The 21511-nt window shown below is 41.6% G+C and overlaps 1 protein-coding gene and 1 long non-coding RNA gene across 6 annotated transcripts in view; one reads left to right on the top strand and one right to left on the bottom strand.

Annotated features, from left to right (window-relative positions):
- Positions 1-5320, bottom strand: part of adamts17 (ADAM metallopeptidase with thrombospondin type 1 motif, 17) — a 334091-nt gene extending 328771 nt beyond the window's left edge. For all 5 annotated transcript variants that reach the window (XR_012383118.1, XM_073908056.1, XM_073908057.1 and 2 more), the window contains exon 1: positions 5124-5320. Coding sequence is in view for 2 of the 5 variants with exons in the window: in XM_073908056.1 (XP_073764157.1) it covers positions 5124-5196 (73 nt within the window). In the remaining 3 variants the exon portion in view is untranslated. The remainder of the gene's footprint in view (positions 1-5123) is intronic.
- Positions 5321-5505: 185 nt separating this feature from the next.
- LOC141375302 (uncharacterized) overlaps positions 5506-21511 on the top strand; it is a 48547-nt gene continuing 32541 nt past the window's right edge. The window contains exons 1-2 of the long non-coding RNA XR_012383134.1: positions 5506-5565; positions 8354-8444. This is a non-coding gene — a long non-coding RNA (uncharacterized lncRNA). The remainder of the gene's footprint in view (positions 5566-8353; positions 8445-21511) is intronic.

The following is a 21511-nucleotide window of genomic DNA, read 5'->3' as shown; positions in this document are numbered from 1 at the left end:
AAGGTGTCCTTGAGTGCTCTAAAAGGCGCCTATAAATAAAAGGTATTATTATTATTATTATTCACATTAGACATCGTACGATGCCAAAATTGGTCAACATCGCCTAATGGAGAGCTCTGCGGTGATGTGAATTTCCCTTTGGGATTAATAAATTCCAAACAAATAAACATTCAAACATTTAAACGTGAAATAAACATTTATTTTATGTAACGTTTAAAGTTGGGAAACTATTTGAATATCCAGTTATTAAAAAAAAAACTCATGACTACATCCATAAGTGCATAGTGTATCATTTGGAATGCAACTATCATCTATAGGGGTGTCACGATTTCGATTTTTAATCGTAATCGATCGAAATTTATGCTCAATTTCGATTATCGAATCAAAAAATAGAATCGTCGATGCTGCCACGCCCCCATGTCACGTCAGCTTGGCTTGCCAAGCGGGAAAAAAACAGGCTTGTTGAAGTGCTTGTTAAACGGCAGACGCAGGAGACCCGTCGACAGAACTTAAACCCTCTCCTCTTTCAATGAAGTCACCGGTGTGTAAGCATTTTGGATTTCCAGTGAGTTATGTTGACAACGTTCGTGTGTTGGACAAAAAAAAAAAACAGTTTTGCAAGCTCTGTTATGTACGTATTACGTACGGTTCGTCCGATAGACAACACCGGCATCGCGATCCTCCGCCCGCCCCCGTTGCAAATCCGCTCGCGAAAAGTACACACTCAGGCCCTGTTTACACTGTCTTTGTTTTTAAATGGCATTTTAGAGCGACAACGATTTGACATCCACAGTGGCGTGTAGCATTTCTGAGCAGCCCTCCTTCCTCTCCACCTCTGAAAATGCACATCACGTGACCACACAGACGCACACAAAGCCATGCTCGAGACAGCAGGTCCAGGCAGTCAGAGTACTGCTTCAGTCTTTCACTCACTTGTACTTAGTCATTTTAGCGAACACCTCAGATACTGTTGGCTGGTTCCTGTTGGTTGTGCGTCTTTTTACCGAGGCCATTATGATGACACAGATCACTGCCTATTCACGAGTCCCGCAGAAAACAGAGATTGACAGGTGGTAATTATGTGTGTATCTTGCCTTTATTCAGTTACTGTATGATTTGTTTATGGGTACAACAAAGACCATGCAGGTCAGGTAGTTTAAACGGTAGGCTACAAATGATTAATTGGTCATTAATTAATTAATTATTCATAATCGAAAATCGAATCAAATCGTGCCTTTAGAATCGAAAATGTAATCGAATCGAGGATTTGGAGGATCGTGACACCCTTAATCAACTAGTTTAGCGGCTCAGTACAGATATGACTTCTGTATGCTAGTAAGCTGACTTTCTAGACATCATTTTTGTGCCTCACAGAGTTGCATGAACTCACATGCACTCTGTGACGTAACATGCCATCTGTGCCAAGATGAGTGGCTAAAGGAAGGCAGCTCACTAGAGTATAGAGAACATGCTATTTGGCTCCCTGCCTAGGCAGTATGTTGGGCATAATAAAACAATAGCTCACTCTCACATGCACTCTCATCTCTATGACATAAGATGCAGTCTTTGCCAAGATGAGTGACTAAAATGCTTTCTAGGAAGGCAGAAGCTCACTACAGTTCAGAAGAATAGTTCACTCGATCTAGCTGCCTGTTTAGGTATGTTCATATTCGCTCTTGAGCATATGATTATCATAACATTACACCTAGGCATGGGCCGGGATATGATTCTGACAGTATGATAACCTTGTCATGGTTTCACGATATTGTGATTACTGCTCTAAAACATATTCTTTTTAAATGTCTGGGCAAAAAAACTGAAGATTTTTTTTCCTTTTGAACACAACATTTTCGCTATATATATTATTTTGAGAAACATTTTAAATATTTTGGAGCAGTAAACATGTCAGGCTAAATAATTCAAATCAATCATTGACTTCTGCTGTCTTCATTAGTTCCAAAACCACAGATTTATTCACAGTTTAAAACTGCATCTTTGGAGATCCTTTCTGCTGGAGACACTATTGTCCTAAAAAGAATCATAAAAAAAATTGTACATATACCGTAGAAACGGTATAACAGAAAATGTTGGAATTTTAAATCTTTTTTTCAAACCGCGGTATACCTTGAAAGCGGTTGTCATCCTATGCCTAATTACACCTAAAATGCCTAAATGTGGCAGTCCAAAATGTTGCATGCAACTCAAAAATATCTACTCATGCTCTTCACCACACAGTGAATGACTTCTGTGTCGTATTAAAAATGTCCAGACAGCATTTTTGGCCATTGGTTGCACAAGTTCACACACACTTGCAGCCAAAAGAATGTCTAAAATGCCAAAAATGGGCATAATCGCCACTAAATGTGGTCTAGATAGCTGCTCGTTACTGAATGAATTTGACTTCTGTGCCCTAATAAGCTGAATATTTACACAGTATTTCTGAGCACCTTTAATTAAGTGCGCACACGCACTAACAGAACAAAGAGTGTGTGTAAATACCTAATAATATCTGCACGATAAAATGCCCTTAAATGCTGTCTATTTAATTAGGTAGCACACTTCATAAAGAATGTGGCTTATGTTCCCTAGTCAGCTGTCTATGTAGACAGGATTTTGGGCACTGACAGCTGCACAAGTTCCTATACTGTAAAAAAATGCTGGGTTCAGCGTGATCAGTTTGTTTTGGGACAACATGAAGGAATTAAGTTTATTTAATAGTTGTTACAAATTTAAGTCAATTGAACATAAATCAATTAAATTGTCCCAAAAGAACTCAATAATTGTGGTCTCAGCTCATATTAAATAAGTAGTTTGAACAAACAGCAAATGTCGTAAAAAATGCCTAAAATGTATCTTGTTTTCTCTTAATTAGGATCTGTGACTTATTTAGCCCCCCTATATTTCTACTCAGCCCCCCTAAAATTTTAACGATTAGCTCAAGAACTGTACACTAAATTATCGCCTCAGTTCCCTTTAAAGTTGATAAGAAAACGGCGGCAGAATTCGGCTTCTCCCCGTCTTTTGTTTCATTTGATCAGCAAACAACATCTGAGCAAAAGGGAGAGAACAAGGTGTGTTTCTTGTTATAATATCTGCATATTTGCAGTTCTTTGCTATAAACGTATGTGTATCACTTGTACCCCAATGTCATGAAGAAGCAATCGGGTTTCACATCTACTGTTTCCTCAGTGCTCACCCCATAATCACAGCTATTGCCTCCAGAGAAAACATTTCGCAAATTTATTTCAAAATGAACTATGAATATAACACACATTACAGTGCCCGTGACATCAGCAAACGAATGAAAGCAAGGTGTGTTATAAAATCTTATAAATTCTCTTTGTATAAAAGAGATTGTTTATGTTTTTATTGTGAGAAGTTCATTACAAAATGAATAATTCTTAATACAATTAAAGTGTTTTAATAACAAATTATAATATTAATTCAATCATATAATAAATTGTAATAAAATTATATCATTAATTATATTAATATATTACAAAATTACCATAACAACTTTACCGTTTGGTATATTTACCTCCAGCCCACCACCCTAAATCAAGTTTGGTTTTTGGCCCTTTATAAGAAAAGGTTTGGGCACCCCTGACCAAGACATTTCAAAAGAACTTATTTTAGAACAGTAATCATAATAACTTAGTACTGCAAAACCGTGGTATTTTTTTCCAAGGTTATCATACCAGCAGAAACTTATACTGGCCCATGTCTGATATATATATATATATATATATATATATATATATATATATATATATATATATATATATATATATATATATATATATATAAACAGTTCTGTCTGGTTCTCAAATCTGATTGGCTGACAGCCGTGCGATATTCTGCAATATCAGAACTCCTACAGCCTCTTTACCCTTTTTGTATTACTCCGCCCACATACAGCCAGCAAAAAGCAGACACTACAGATCTAAAGTTTAAAAGATGCACGCTCAACTGTTTAACTGTCAGCTTATGATTTGAATCAGGAAGAAAGTAGTTCCTCATACACAAGGGTTTTTGAGACTCTCCATGTTTGATTTTGTTTTTATATACACAATTATGCCGTCAAACTGTTGTATAAACGCAATATCACACTCGTAGCAGTGCGATATGGCTGTATATCGGCACTGGTGGCGGCACTAAAGCATATACAGCCATATCGCACTGCTACTCGTGTGATATTGCTCATATATATATATATATATATATATATATATATATATATATATATATATATATATATATATATATATATATATATATATATATATTATTATTATTATTATTATTATTATCACTGTAATATAATTTATAAATATATATTTTTTTTACCTTATAAGAAGCTGAGCTTCCCTAAAATTAAAATCTTAAATTCGCCCCTGCTCTAGACATTATGCTTGGGCACCATGCAAGACAAGTTATGTGAGCTAACAGCTAATCAAAAATCTAAAAAGAAAATGTCAGAAATTCCCTAAATACTATCTAGTTAGGCAGCTCACTTTTCAAAGACTCTGTGATTTCTGTTCCATAGCAAGATGACTATTTAGACAGCATCATGCCGTTGCATGAGTGAGTTCACATGCACCCTCAGCACTTTGTGATGTAACCATAGCCGTAGCATTCAGTCTGCCAAGAAGAGAGAGCGCGTGACGTCACAGCACTTCTTTCCGCCTCTGCAGCCCAAAACAGCTGTCTAGGTAGGCAGCTCACTAGGTTTTGACACACAGCCAACCTCCTTGAAACGAACCCTGGGTGGCAATCCCTATATATGGCTCTTAAATAAACATTTTCATCTTAATTGAAACAGCATGGCTGAAACTTCGTTTGCAAGCAGCAGGAAAATGTGCAGTTAAAACGGCATCAACAAGTCAGTGCTAGTAGAATATGCAGTAAATGATCCGGACAAATAAATTACCATGGTAACCAACGTTTCCGCTGCTATAGACACTAAAGACATATTCAGGAGATGTCTGCACGTTTTCATTTTATTTCTATTGTTTAATTCATTTTCACTTTATGTAGTACACGTCTTAACATTAGCAGGATAGCCTAAAACTGGTTACCATGGTGAATTTCTGTCAGGAGTATCGCAGGTGCTGATGTCTTACCTGATGTTGCCTTCAATCCAATGCAAAAGAGAAGATAAGTCAGGAAAAGCAGCAGAGTGTCATTACCGTACATTGTTATTATTGTTGTTATTATTATTAGTGATATATCTTAGAAACCAGTCTGCAGTGTGGAGAAGACTGACAACGTGTGCTGGCGGAGCAGCAACAGCGGACTGACGCGAAGTTTCAGAAAGTTTAATTACAGTAGACTGGGAACACAACTTCAGGCAGAAACCCCGCCTCCAGACACACACGCTCCGCCCCTTCTGTGTTCGGATTGGTCGATGAGATCTAAATAAATATACCGCTGCAGCTTCATTGGCTGATGGTGCTGTCAGTCAGAAAAGAGGGACAGAACCGTGCACGCGGTCCCAGATTTATTAAGAGAAAGCAAATCGACACACACAGACACGGTCAGAAGCTGGAACAGAGAGTCAGTCAGGTACAATGACGGTTATTAGATCGTTTTGTTAGGCATTAATAATATGTATGAATGCAAAAACAGCAACAAACTATGTTTAATCAGTCAGTTTAAGTGCATGTTTTGCTTAGAAAAACATCTTAAGACCAGTTTAAGCAAATGTTCTTGTCTTTGCTTGGATTTAAACGTTGCCAAACTGATGTGTAACGTAAGTTGATACCTGCCAAGCTCACAACACCATAAAAAAACAACAACATTTAAATTCTTGTAAATAACTACATAAACAACTAGAGTCACAGAAACCTTAAAGGGACAGTTCACCAAAAAAAGTGAAATGCTGTTACTCAGGCTATCAAAGATGCGACTTTTTTTCCTTCAACAGAACATTGAACAATGTTTTTAGCAAAAAAAATTTAACTAAAATGGCATTTTGAGAGTAAAAAAAAACATACGAGCAAACTATATTAATAAATTAATAGAGAATGGGAATCTGCTGTTACAGTGCTATGCATTGTGGGAATTTGGAACACAGGAGCCTGATTCCTATATGTTGATTTCTACAGCTTGATAGCACATGCATACACAGTTGAAGTCAGTATTATTAGCCCCCCTGAATTATTAGCCCCCCTGTTTAACTTTTTCTCCAATTTCTGTTTAACGGAGAGCAGATTTTTTCAACATATTTCTGCACATAATAGTTTTAATAACTCATTTCTAATAACTGATTTATTTTATCTTTGCCATGATGACAGTAAATAATATATTACTAGACTTTTTCAAGACAATTTATACAGCTTAAAGTGACATTTAAAGGCTTAACTAGGTTAAATATGTTAACTGGGCAGGTTTGGGTAATTAGGCAAGTTATTGTATAATGATGGTTTGTTCTGTAGACTATCTAAAAATATATATGGCTTAAAAGGGCTAATAATTATGTCCCTAAAATGTTGTTGTTTTTTTTTTTAATAAAAACTGTTTTTATTCTAGCTGAAGTAAAACAAATAAGACTTTCTCGAGAAAAAAAAAAACATTATTAGACATACTGTGAAAATTTCCTTGCTCTGTTAAACATCATTTGGGAAATATTTATAAAGAAAAAAATTCAAAGGGGGGCTAATAATTCTGACTTCAACTGTGTACACTAGTTTGAAATTAACTTGAAGATCTCACACTACAACAAAGCAACTCTCCATAACGTAGACTCCCAATCTGTTTACATGTGCCTCCTTTCTATACATTGAGGTCTTATGAAGCAAAACGACCTGTAATGCTGGTAACCCAAATCCATAGCTTTTGCAAATGGTCTGAGCACTTTGTAGTAACATAATGTTAACGTGTGTCTGCACAAGGTTATTTTGCCAGTACAAAAAAAACAAAAAACTAATTTCAGCCACTTTGAACTGTATTTCACCCTATAATCACCAAATAAATACATTCAAATGACAATGATCTGACAACAAATCTAGTTTTCTATCCCTTTATCATCAGATACCATCAATCTCATTGGCTGACGGTACTGTCAGTAAGAAAAGAGGGACAGAACCGTGCACGCGGTCCCAGATTTATTGAGAGAAAGCAAATCATCGGCACACACACAGACACGGTCAAAAGCTAAAACAGAAAGTCAGTCAGGTACATTGACGGTTATTAGATCGTTTGTTAGATGTTAATAATACTTATGAATGCAAAAACAGTAACAAATTATGTTTATTTGTCAGTTTAAGCGCATGTTTTGCTTAGAAAAACATTTAGGACCAGTTCAAGCTAACTTCTTAGCTTGGATTTACACGCTGCCAAACTGATGTGTAACATTAGCTAACACTTGCCAAGCTTCCAAAACTATCAGCTAGATTGATGTAAATAATTACATGAATAACAATAGTAACAGAACCCTTAAAGGGACAGTTCATCAAAAAATGCTGTTACTCAAACTATCCAAGATGTGACTTTTCTTTCCTCAGCAGAACATTAAACAAGGTTTTTAGCTAAAATTGTGAACTAAAATGGCATTTTGAGATTGAAAAAAAAACATACAAGCAAACTATATCAATAAATTAATAGAGAATAGGAATCTGTTGTTACAGCGCTATGCATTCTGGGAATTTGGGGAGCCTGATTCCTATATGTTGATTTCTATAGCTTTATAGCATATTCATATGAACACTAATTTGCAATAGACTTGAAGATCTCACACAACAATAAAGAAGAAAATATGTATGACAATGTTTTCCTGCTGCAGCTTGTTGCCAACCTGTTCATTTCTTTGATCTGCTCCTCTTCATCTGTGCTAGAGACAGAATATAAAGGATATTTTTTAGCTTTTTAGACACACAACAAGCATTTTTAAGGCTATCTAGACATTAGTCAGTTTTATTCTGAGTATTTGTAAGATGTTCTTCAGAGATTATGACTATAAAACAGTCTACTTATTTTGTGGAGATTTACATTGGTTTACATTGTGCGTTTCTGAGCATGTCCGAAAACATGGCAGAACGCAACTCTCCATACTGTAGATTCAATCTATTTACCTGTGCCTCCTTTCAATAGATTAAGTTTTGTCTTATGAAGCAAATGAAGCAAATCGATCGACCTGTAATGTTGATAATCCAAATCCATAGCTTTTGCAAATAGCCCTGAGCACTTTGTTCGTAACATAATGTTAATGTGTGTCTGCACAAAGTTATTTAGCGAGTATAAAATACAAATTTCAGCCACTTTGAACTGTATTTCACCCTATAATCACCAAATAAATACATTCAAATGACAATGATCTGACAACAAACCTAGTTTTCTATCCTTTTATCATCAGATTCCATCCTTCTGTGGCACATGTTGGCAATGTCTGCTTGCTGTAATTGCGCCCCATCAGTTTTAGAAGGTAGAGATGTGATGCATTATTGGTGAGTATCGATTCAAGTTCTTGATTATTATTTAGTGAGCGTAAAACTGCCATTTTAAATGTTAGTCATTTATCGGTCAACACACACATGCTGAATATAGCATTGCATTTTTATGGTGGGGCAAACTTTAAAATCATGTGCAAGTCATGTGGTTTGTTTGTCACAAAATGTTGCTAAGGCATTTATATGTGATTGATTTTGTAGCAATTTAGCAAATACCACTTATTAGTATCCCATATCCAAACAAGAGAATGTGTTAATTATTCTTATGGAGCTGAACGGACATTCTGTAATAGATGAATCCTCTCTGCATTGTTCACTTACAGCAGTATGAGCAATGAAAAACTTATATCAGCAGACCATACCCTGAGAACAGAGCTTTTGCAAGTGGATAAAGTTCATTAGAGTAGGTCAGCAGAGGCTTTAATCCTATTTCGAGTGCTTTGATTTCTCATTCCTCTTTGCCAAAGTACTACAGAAGAGTTAATGCTGCTTCCTGTGGATAGTGGGGCCGCTGGCACAAGCAAGTGGCCTGTAATAAGCGATGGCCATGGCAGAACTATCCAGGCTGGATACTGTGGCATTATGATGATAAGTGATCACAGTGTGCAGATTTTACAGCAAAATAAAATAATTGTAGTTTGAAAGTACTAGCAGTAACAATGATCTGGCATTTTAGATCATTAAACCACCCAAAACACCATTGAATAAGATCCCAGTGCCATAGAAATCCCTTAGCAAATGTCCTAAAACATCCCAGAAATTCCCTTGCAAAAACATTACCAGAAATTACAAACATTACAATGCTCTAACAACAACGTAACAGTGCACTAAAAACACACAGAACAGCCTAACAACCCCTTAGCAACACCACAAATGGCCGATATAACACAGCATTAAGCAAAAAAAAAAAAAAAAAAAAAAGTGAAACACCCAGAACATCACAGTAACAGCATAGCAATGTACAAAAACACTGAATACACCTTGCGATAGCATAACATTCAGACTGCCGTAACAACATAACAATGCATTAAAACCCTCAAAACACTTAAAGTATCATAATGGAGAAAAGTAAAAGTACACCCTAACGACATGACAATACACAAAAACACCCAGAACATCTTAACAACAATGTGGAAATGCACTAAAATACAAAGGACACCCTAAGATCAATATGACAATACACAAAAACACAAAGTACAACCTAACAATAACATGACAAAACACGACAAACGACAGAACACCCGAACAAAGACAATATTGCAATAAAAACACCCAGAAAACCTTAAAAACAATATAACAGTGCACTAAAAATACACAGGAAACCTTATTGATACATCACGGTACACAAAAACACAAAGTACTGTATACCCTAACAACAACACAACAGTACACAAAAACACAAAGTACACCTTAACAACAACACAACAATACACAAAAGCACAAAGTATACTTTAACAACAACACAACAATACTCAAAAACACTAAGTACACCCTAACAACAACACAAAAATACACAAAAGCACAAAGTATACCTTAACAACAACACAACAATACTCAAAAACACTAAGTACACCCTAACAACAACACAACAATTCACAAAAGCACAAAGTATACCTTAACAACAACACAACAATACACAAAAGCACAAAGTATACCTTAACAACAACAAAACAGTACTCAAAAACACTAAGTACACCCTAACAACGACACAACAATACACAAAAACACAAAGTATACCTTAACAACAACACAACAATACTCAAAAACACTAAGTACACCCTAACAACAACACAACATTATACAAAAGCACAAAGTACACCCTAACAACAACACAACAATACACAAAAACACAAAGTACACCCTAACAACAACATTACAATACACAAAAACACAAAGTACACCCTAACAACAGTACACAAAAACATAAAGTACACCCTAACAACAACATTACAATACACAAAAACACAAAGTACACCCTAACAACAACACAACAATACACAAAAAAACAAAGTACACCCTAACAACAACACAACAATACACAAAAGCACAAAGTATACCTTAACAACAACACAACAATACTCAAAAACACTAAGTACACCCTAACAACAACACAACAATACACAAAAGCACAAAGTATACCTTAACAACAACACAACAATACACAAAAGCACAAAGTATACCTTAACAACAACACAACAATACTCAAAAACACTAAGTACACCCTAACAACGACACAACAATACACAAAAACACAAAGTATACCTTAACAACAACACAACAATACTCAAAAACACTAAGTACACCCTAACAACAACATAACATTATACAAAAGCACAAAGTACACCCTAACAACAACACAACAATACACAAAAACACAAAGTACACCCTAACAACAACATTACAATACACAAAAACACAAAGTACACCCTAACAACAGTACACAAAAACATAAAGTACACCCTAACAACAACATTACAATACACAAAAACACAAAGTACACCCTAACAACAACACAACAATACACAAAAAAACAAAGTACACCCTAACAACAACACAACAATACACAAAAGCACAAAGTATACCTTAACAACAACACAACAATACTCAAAAACACTAAGTACACCCTAACAACAATACACAAAAACATAAAGTACACCCTAACAACAACATGACAATGCACAAAAGCAAAAAGTACACCCTAACAACAACATGACAATACACAAAAACACCCTAACAACATAATGCTGAAAAAATACCCAGAACATCTTAACAACAATGTAGAAATGCACTAAAATACAAAGGACACCCTAAGATCAATATGACAATACACAAAAACACAAAGTACAACCTAACAATAACATGACAGAACACAACAATCGACAGAACACCCGAACAAAGACAATATTGCAATAAAAACACCCAGAAAACCTTAAAAACAATATAACAGTGCACTAAAAATACACAGGAAACCTTATTGATACATCACGGTACACGAAAACACAAAGTACTGTATACCCTAACAACAACACAACAGTACACAAAAACACAAAGTACACCCTAACAACAACACAACAATACACAAAAGCACAAAGTATACCTTAACAACAACACAACAATACTCAAAAACACTAAGTACACCCTAACAACGACACAACAATACACAAAAGCACAAAGTATACCTTAACAACAACACAACAATACTCAAAAACACTAAGTACACCCTAACAACAACACAACAATTCACAAAAGCACAAAGTATACCTTAACAACAACACAACAATACACAAAAGCACAAAGTATACCTTAACAACAACAAAACAGTACTCAAAAACACTAAGTACACCCTAACAACGACACAACAATACACAAAAACACAAAGTATACCTTAACAACAACACAACAATACTCAAAAACACTAAGTACACCCTAACAACAACACAACATTATACAAAAGCACAAAGTACACCCTAACAACAACACAACAATACACAAAAACACAAAGTACACCCTAACAACAACATTACAATACACAAAAACACAAAGTACACCCTAACAACAGTACACAAAAACATAAAGTACACCCTAACAACAACATTACAATACACAAAAACACAAAGTACACCCTAACAACAACACAACAATACACAAAAAAACAAAGTACACCCTAACAACAATACACAAAAACATAAAGTACACCCTAACAACAACATGACAATGCACAAAAGCAAAAAGTACACCCTAACAACAACATGACAATACACAAAAACACCCTAACAACATAATGCTGAAAAAATACCCAGAACACCCTAAAACATAACAATGCAATAAAAACACCCAGAACACCTTAACAACAATATAACAATGCACTAAAAATACCATGGACACCCAAACAACAATATGACAATACACAAAAACACAATGTACACCCTAACAACAACAAAATGACAATACACAAAAAACACCCTGAACACCTTAACTACATAACGCTGCAATAAAAACATCCAGGACACCCAAACAACAACATGACAATACATAAAAAACACCCTAACAACACTGCCATAAAAACAATGCGCTAAAAATACCCAGGACACACAAACAATATAACAATACACAAAAACACAAAGTTGCTCTAACAACAACATGACAGTACACATAAAACATACAGAACACACCCTACCAACATAATATTGAAATCCAAAACACCTTAACAACAACATAATTATGCACAAAAAATGCCTAGGAAACTCAAATTCAACAACATAACAACACACAAACAACAACATGACAATACACAAAAAATAGAACACCCTAAGAACTTAACACTGCAATAAAACACCCAGAACACCTTAAAACAATATAACAATGCCCAGGACAACCAAACAACAACACAACAATGCACTAACAAAACCAAGATCATGCTAATAACAACATAACAATGCACTAAAACACACACAAAACATACAGTGTTCACAACAATAAAATAATGCACTAAAATTACCAAGAACACTCAAACAACAACATAACAATACACAAAAACACAAAGTACACTCTAAGAACAACATGACAATACACAGAAAACACCCAGAACATCCTAACAGCAGCATAGCAATGCACTAAAACACACGGAACACAGTGACACCAATATAATAATGCACTAAAATGACTCAGAACACCCTAACAGCAGCATGACTATACACAAAAAACACCAGAACACCCAAACAACAACATGACTATACACAAAAACACAAAGTACACCCAAACAACAACATGGCAATACACACAAAAAAACACACACAGAACACCCTTTTTAACAGTGCAATAAAAACAGTGAGAACACCTTAACAACAATATAACAATGGACGAAAAATACCAGGACACCCAAACAACAACATGACAATGTACACCCTAACAACAACATTACGATACACAAAAAACAACCAGAACACCCTAAAAACATAAGTGCAATAAAAACACCCACAACACCTTAAAAACAACATAACAATGCACTAAACATACACAGGACACCCAATCAACAACATGACAATACACAATAACACATAGTACAGACTAACAACAACATGACAATACTCAAAAACACAATGTACACCCTAACAACAACACAACAATACACAAAAAACACCCAGAACTCCTTAAAAACAATAAAAAAATGCACTAAAAATACCAGAACACCCAAACAACAACATGACTACACAAAAACACAATGTACACCCTAACAACAACATGACAATACACAAAAAACACTCAGAACACCCCAACAACAACATGTCAATACATAAAAAATTCTCAGAACACCCCAACAACAACGACAATACACAAAAACACAATGTACACCCTAACAACAACATGACAATACACAAAAAAACACTCAGAACACCGCAACAACAACATGACTACACACAAAAAACACCAGAACACCCAAACAACAACATGACTGTACACAAAAACACTCAGAACACCCTAAAAACAAAATAACAATTTACTAAAAATACCCAGGACAACAATGCACTAACAACACCAAGATCACTTTAACAACAACATAACAATGCACTACAACACACAAAACACAATGACAACAATATAATAATGCACTAAAATTACTCAGAACACCCCAACAACAACAACATGACTACACAAAAACACAATGTACACCCTAACAACAACATGACAATACACAAAAAACACTCAGAACACCCCAACAACAACATGACAATACAAAAAAACACAATGTACACCCTAACAACAACATGACAATACACAAATACACTCAGAACACCCCAACAACAACATGACTACACAAAAACACAATGTACACCCTAACAACAACATAACAATACACAAAAAAACACTCAGAACACCCCAACAACAACATGACAATACACAAAAACACAATGTACACCCTAACAACAACATGACAATACACAAATACACTCAGAACACCCCAACAACAACATGACTATACACAAAAACACAATGTACACCCTAACAACATGACAATACACAAATACACTCAGAACACCCCAACAACAACATGACTAGACAAAAACACAATGTACACCCTAACAACAACATAACAATACACAAAAAAACACTCAGAACACCCCAACAACAACATGACAATACACAAAAACACAATGTACACCCTAACAACAACATGACAATACACAAATACACTCAGAACACCCCAACAACAACATGACAATACACAAATACACTCAGAACACCCCAACAACAACATGACTATACACAAAAACACAATGTACACCCTAACAACATGACAATACACAAATACACTCAGAACACCCCAACAACAACATGACAATACACAAAAACACAATGTACACCCTAACAACAACATGACAATACACAAATACACTCAGAACACCCCAACAACAACATGACAATACACAAAAAACACCAGAACACCCTAACAGCAACATGACATTACACAAAAAACACAAGAACACCCAAACAACAACATGACTATCTACAAAAAACACTCAGAACACCCTAAAAACAATATAACAATTTACTAAAAAAATACCCAGGACAACAATGCACTAACAACACCAAGATCACTTTAACAACAACATAACAATGCACTACAACACACAAAACACAATGACAACAACATAATAATGCACTAAAATGACTCAGAACACCCCAACAACAACATGACTATACACAAAAACACAATGTACACCCTAACAACAACATGACAATACACAAAACACAATGTACACCCTAACAACAACAACATGACAATACACAAAAACACAATGTACACCCTAAAAACAACATGACAATACACAAAAAACGTTCGAGGTTACTAAAGTAACCCTTCGTTCCCCGAGGAGGGGAACGGAAGCACTATAAGTGGATTTGATTTGTAAAATCCACGCATAGGGAGGTTCGGTTCAGAAGCTACTCGTCTGAAAGAGTATTGAACGGGCCAATTAAGAATGAATTGGCAGCGCAAGCCTGCGCAGGTGAGCGGCATAAGCAATCAACTGAGTATATAAGCTCACCTGGCGCCAGCAGACGCTATCCTTTTTAAGCTGAAGAGACTTTCAACAGCTAAGGGACAGTCATTATGGCGACGGAGTATAGTGCTTCCGTTCCCCTCCTCGGGGAACGAAGGGTTACTTTAGTAACCTCGAACGTTCCCCTTCGGGGGGAACTTCAGCACTATAAGTGGATTTGATTTGTAAAATCCACGCATTGGGAGCCCATTGAAAGCGCCATAATGACTGCACCTTACCAACACCCCCGATGAGGAGATAGTCAAGCAAGCGTGACGCACCCGCATCATGGGGGGCGCGGTCCTCCAACGTGTCCCTGGCCCTAATTTATCCTACTTCAACAGAAGTTTTACGGATTTAGATATATTTTTTGGGAAGTCGTGAGCATCTAGATAATTCTAGGAAATACGACAGTACGTTGGGAAGCGTGCAATCCCGATAGGGAGGACGCTGCGGAGGCCATCCGTTACCCGAGGGGGGATAGATGGCAGAATTTACATATGGACTAGCCCTAAAAAGGGGGAGTACGCATAGCAAAAGAGTGGTTAGCGGGGAGGGAAGACACGGGTCCGCCCAGGGGGGGGACTTAACCGTGGCGGAATAAGCATATGGGATCGCCTAGTGGGGATCACGCATAGCAGGCACCTTTACCCAAAACGCGGGCTGACCAGCGGGCAGACCTACAACGTAGTGGGCCAGCAAGTGACTCCTCCGCTGAGTCAGTGCTGGGGGCCACGGAGGAATCTGCAGGGCTCACCTGACGGGGAACTTTACTGACAGATAAAAAGGCGCACGTATCTCCGTGTTAGGGAAAATGGCGCAGCAAGCGTGTTTCAACACCCTACCGAATTGTTTCCTCAATCACCAAGGGTTACCTAATACCCTTGAGGAAACCGGCTCCACTCGCAGATTGTAAAACCTTGCAAATGTGTTGGGTGTCACCCAGCCCGCAGCTCTACAGAAGTCTGTTAGAGGGGCGCCGCGTGCGCGCGCTCGAGAGGATGCGAAACTCTGAGTGGAGTGCGCACGCGCTCTCGGGGGACGCGGCTCATCTCGGCTCTGATAGTGAAAGAAAGGCATCCACAATCTAGTGGGAACTTATTTCGGTACGGCACTTCCCTGCTGCCGACCGTTATAACAGACGAAGAGCTGCTCAGATGATCTAAACTCTGAGTGCGGTCCGGATAATACGCAAAACGCGAACTGGACAATAAAGAAGGGCTGGGTCTGCCTCCTCCGAGGGCAGCGCTTGCAGGCTCACTACCTCGTATTAAAACGGAGTGGTAGGAACCTTGGGCACATATCGCGGGCGGGGTCTCAGGACGTGAGAGAAGCCAGCCCAATTACAGGCACGAGTCACTGACCGAAAAATGCCTCCGGGTCCCCGACCCTCTAATCGATATCAACGCGACCAGCAGAGCTGTCTTCAGGGACAGAAAAATACTGAGTCGAGGATCGAAGGGATCTGACGCGGCTTGTGTAGCGAGGGCGAGATCCTAAGAGGGCATGAGAGGGGGCGGGATGGATTAATTCGCTTAGCGCCCCTGAGGAACCGGATGATGAGGTTATGCGTTCCCACGGTGCTGCCAGCCACCGCGTTATGAGATTGGAGATGGCAGCCACGTAACCTTGAGTGTGGAGGGCGACAGCCTGCTCTCCAGCTTCTCTCGGCGTAAAGAAAGCACAACGCAGATCTGGCAAATTACGGGGGTCTTCTCAGCGAGAGACACACCATTCAGTGAATAGACTCCACGTCAGGGCATAGGCGCGCTCGGGGAGGGGGCTCTAGCCCGAGTGACGGTATTAGCCACCGCAATCGGAGGTTACCTAAGTCTTCCTCGCGTCTACAATCTCTTCAAAGATCGGCGAGGGTGCCAGGTGGTGCCCTGTCCCTGAGAGAGTAGGTGCTCTCTCGAAGGGACTGCCAGGGGAGGGCTATCGCGAGGGAGAGCTCTGACATCCAGGTCCGGTTGAGCCAGAGGGGCGCAACCAGCAACCTGTTCCTCGTCCTCTTCCTGACCTTGCACAGTAACTGCGCGAGCAGGCTCACTGGGGGAAACGCGTATTTGCGCGTGCACCGAGGCCAGCTGTAAGCCAGTGCATCCGTGCCGAGAGCACTCGGTCAGGGAAAGAACAACTAGCAATGAGCGATCTCGGGGGAAGCAACAGATCGATCTGGGCTTCCCCGAATCGCGCCCATATCAGCTGAACAGACTCGGGGTGGAGTCTCCATTCTCCAGGACGCAAGGCTGCCGTGAGAGCGCATCGGCTGCACGGTTGAGCTTGCCTTAATATGAATGGTGTGCAGCGATTTCAGCCGCGGATGACTCCAGAGGAGCAGACGGCGGGCGAGCTGAGACATGCGGCGAGAGCGCATACCCCCTATACGGCTGATATACGCCACCGCCGCCGTACTGTCCGTCCTGACCAGCACGTGTTGCCGCTCCAGCACCGGAAAAAAACGGTGGAGAGCGAGGAACACTGCCAACAGCTCCAGGCGATATGCCAATGCAACTGGGTACCTTTCCACAGGTCCGCAGCCGCATGCCCGCAACGCACAGCCCCCCAGCCCGTGTTGGAAGTGTCTGCTGAAACGACAACAAGACTGGACGCCTGTTCTAGAGACACCCAGGTCTGTAGGAACGAGGGGTCGCTCCAAGGGCTGAGGGCGCGGCGACACAGCGCAGTAACAGAGACTCGGTGTGCGCGCGCGTGCCATGCGCGTCTGGGGACTCGATCGTGAAGCCAGTGCTGAAGTGGTCTCATATAGAATAATCCGAGCGGCATGAAGCGGCTGCGGATGCCATATGCCCCAGGAGCCTCTGAAATAGTTTCAGTGGGACCACTATTTTACTGTCGAGCTCTCTCAGACAGTACAGCATCAGCTGAGCGCGCTCTCCGGAGAGGCGCGCAGCCATGGTGACCGAGTCCAGCTCCAGCCCGAGAGAAGAGATCCTCTGCACGGGGGCGAGTTTGCTCTTTTCTCGGTTGACCTGAAACCCCCACAGGTGGAAGTGCCAGAGCACTTTGTCTCTGTGCATAATCAACTGCTCTGAGAGAGGGCAAAAATCAGCCAGTCGTAAAGAAATTGAGTATGCAGATGCCCGCGAGCCGAAGGGGCGCTGAGGCACCCTCCGCGGGCTTGGTGAGGACCCGCGGAGACAGAGAGAGCCCGAAGGGGAGGGCTTTGTATTGCCAAGCTCGACCTTCAAACGCAAACCGCAGAACTGTCGGTGGCGAGGAAGAGTGGAGACATGGAAATACGCGTCCATCAGGTCTAATGCTGCAGACCAACCCAGAGGACGAACGCACCGGAGGATGCGCTTCTGCGTGAGCATTCTGAACGGCAGCTTGTGCAGGCAGCGGTTCAAAACGCGCAGATCTAGGATTGGCCGTGACCCACCGCTCTTTTGGGCACGATGAAGCGTGGGCTGTAAAACCCGCTCTCCATCTCGGCTGGAGGGAGCGGCTCGATTGCATCCTTCGCCAGGAGGACAGCAATCTCCTCTCGCAAGACAGGGGCGGACAGGGGGCTGACCCTGGTGAATACACACCCGTGGCTTGGGGGGCCGTTTCGCGAACTGAATCGCATAGCCGAGTCTGATTGTGCGTATGAGCCACCGCGAAGAGCTGGCCCGCGCTAACCAGGCAGGCAGAGCTCTCGCTAATGGACTCATCGCTACAATCGCTGACGTACCAGCAGTGGGGCAGCGCGGAGTGGGTGTGCTGATCCGGGAAGCTCGCGGGTCCCACGGAAAAGCTGGAGGTGAGATATTTGCTCTCACTCCAAACCCGAGCTCCGGAGGGGAGGCTCGAGGGGTGGGAGAAAGGAGACCGTCCTCCCAGCGCTCGTGAGCCACTGGCGAAACGCACCGAATCTGCAAGCTAGAAAGCATAGCGTCCCAGACTGGCAGATTTCGGGCTGTCACATCTGGGGAAGTGAAAAGTGCCCTTTCATAATGTTTTCATGGCAGTAAAAAGTGCCGTTGGAAATGGGGCCCCGCCCTCCAGCGGGGAAAGAGCAAGTTCCCTCTTCTCCAGATGGCCTGTCCCAGGGGCGCTTCGCGGTCCGTTGCCGGACTTAGCGGCGTTCTGGGCAGGGGGGCTGCCTGCTTCCGAGGTGCCCGACGCGCTCGCTTCGCCTGAGGCGTGTGCGGGGGCGGAGCAGCTCTCGTAGGCGGGCGCCTTCGGCGAGGAGCAGGTATGAATGGCACGGCGGGCGGAGCGGGCTACGGACCGCCGATAAGACATCACCCACCAACTGCTCTCTCACCGCCTTGAATTCCTGGGTGAATTCACAGACAGTGTCGCCGAACCTGGCTGGGGATATGGGGAAGTCAAGAAAGCGGACTTTGTCGACTTTGCGCATATCAGCCAGGGGTGGCGCTCCTGGACCACTAATGTGGACATCGTCCTTCCCAACGCACACGCAGCGGACTCAGTAGTCCGAAGAGCTAAGTCGGCGGCGGTGCGAAGCTCGTAAGCCTGGGTTGGACCCACCCTCGTGCAGCTCGGCCAGCGCCTGCGCTTGGTAGCGCTAGTAGGTGGCTATCGCATGCAAGGCTGAAGCAGCCTGGCCCGCAGCTATGTAAGCTCTAGCTCCGAGGGAGGTAGATAACTTACAGGCTTTGGATGGGAGACGAGGCGGATCCCGCCAAGAAGAGGCGCCGCGCGGATTTACCGCCATCGCGCACTCAACCTGAGGAATCGCCACATACCCCCTGGCTGTTTCACCGTCAAGAGTGGTTAGGGTGGAGGAACACGCAGCACGAGCAGAAAAAAGTGCTTTACAAGACCGCGTGAGCCTACTGTGCACCTCCGGGAAGAAGGGAACGCCCCTCTAGTCGGTCCGGCCGCGGAGCTGGGGGATAAACCATCTCCAACCCACGGCCGAAGCAGCCCGGGAAAGCACGGCTAACATGTCCGTTTCAGGATCCGTAGTGACAGCGCTCACCAGCCCGAAGGGGGCGAGCGGGTCTGGATCATCATCGGACAATGAAAGCCCACCCTCCGATGCCGCGGTGGACATCTGGTCTCCGGTGTCATCGGGCGTAAGGGCTACCATCTGTTAGACGGATCGCTTCCCCCGCCCGAAGCTTGGATGGAGCGCTTAGAGGAGCGGGAGGTCCGCGGGCCCGTGGGCGACGGATTATCTCTCGCTGAAACCCTCAGATCTGCCCGAGTGCCCGCTGCAGAGCAGGGGACAACTGGGGTGGTTCACCCTTTTGCAAAGGCTAACCGCGATCTTGCGCAACAGTCATGGCATCGCAATGACGACATGAACTGCCCGCGAGCAGCGCATTAACATGCTGGACCCCCAGACATGTAACGCAGTGCCCGCGCCCATCATCCGAGGACAGGAAACCACCGCATCCAGAAACGCACAGTCGGAGCGCCGTCCTGATAAGGACGTGCTGCACGACTGTGTTGCTCTTTCTGTGAAGTTTGCAACTTTATACGCACCGCTCTGGAGGACCGGACCCAAAGAACGCCAGGCAAGGGAGAAACCCAGCTCGACCGTCTGCCACTGCGTGTACACACTCTGGACCGGGAGAATGCTCTCGTTCGCTCAGAATCGCTGGTCACAGCAGGAGGAACCCTCATCGACTCGATCAGAAAGTCTCTGAAGCGAAAAGGATAGCGTCTGCTGGCGCCAGGTGAGCTTATATACTCAGTTGATTGCTTATGCCGCTCACCTGCGCAGGCTTGCGCTGCCAATTCATTCTTAATTGGCCCGTTCAATACTCTTTCAGACGAGTAGCTTCTGAACCGAACCTCCCTATGCGTGGATTTTACAAATCAAATCCACTTATAGTGCTGAAGTTCCCCCCGAAGGGGAACACCCAAAATACCCTAACAACAACATGACAATACACAAAAACACAATGTACACCCTAAAAACAACATGACAATACACAAAAAACACCCAGAATACCCTAACAACATAATGCGGCAAAAAAACACCCGGGACACCTTAAAACAATATAACAATGCACTAAAATACCCAGCACAACCAAACAACAA

This window comes from Danio rerio, chromosome 7 (genome assembly GCF_049306965.1).
Source record: "Danio rerio strain Tuebingen ecotype United States chromosome 7, GRCz12tu, whole genome shotgun sequence".
NCBI lineage: Eukaryota > Metazoa > Chordata > Actinopteri > Cypriniformes > Danionidae > Danio > Danio rerio.
Note: the sequence above shows the minus strand (reverse complement) of the source record. Positions and strands in the feature narration are given on the sequence as shown.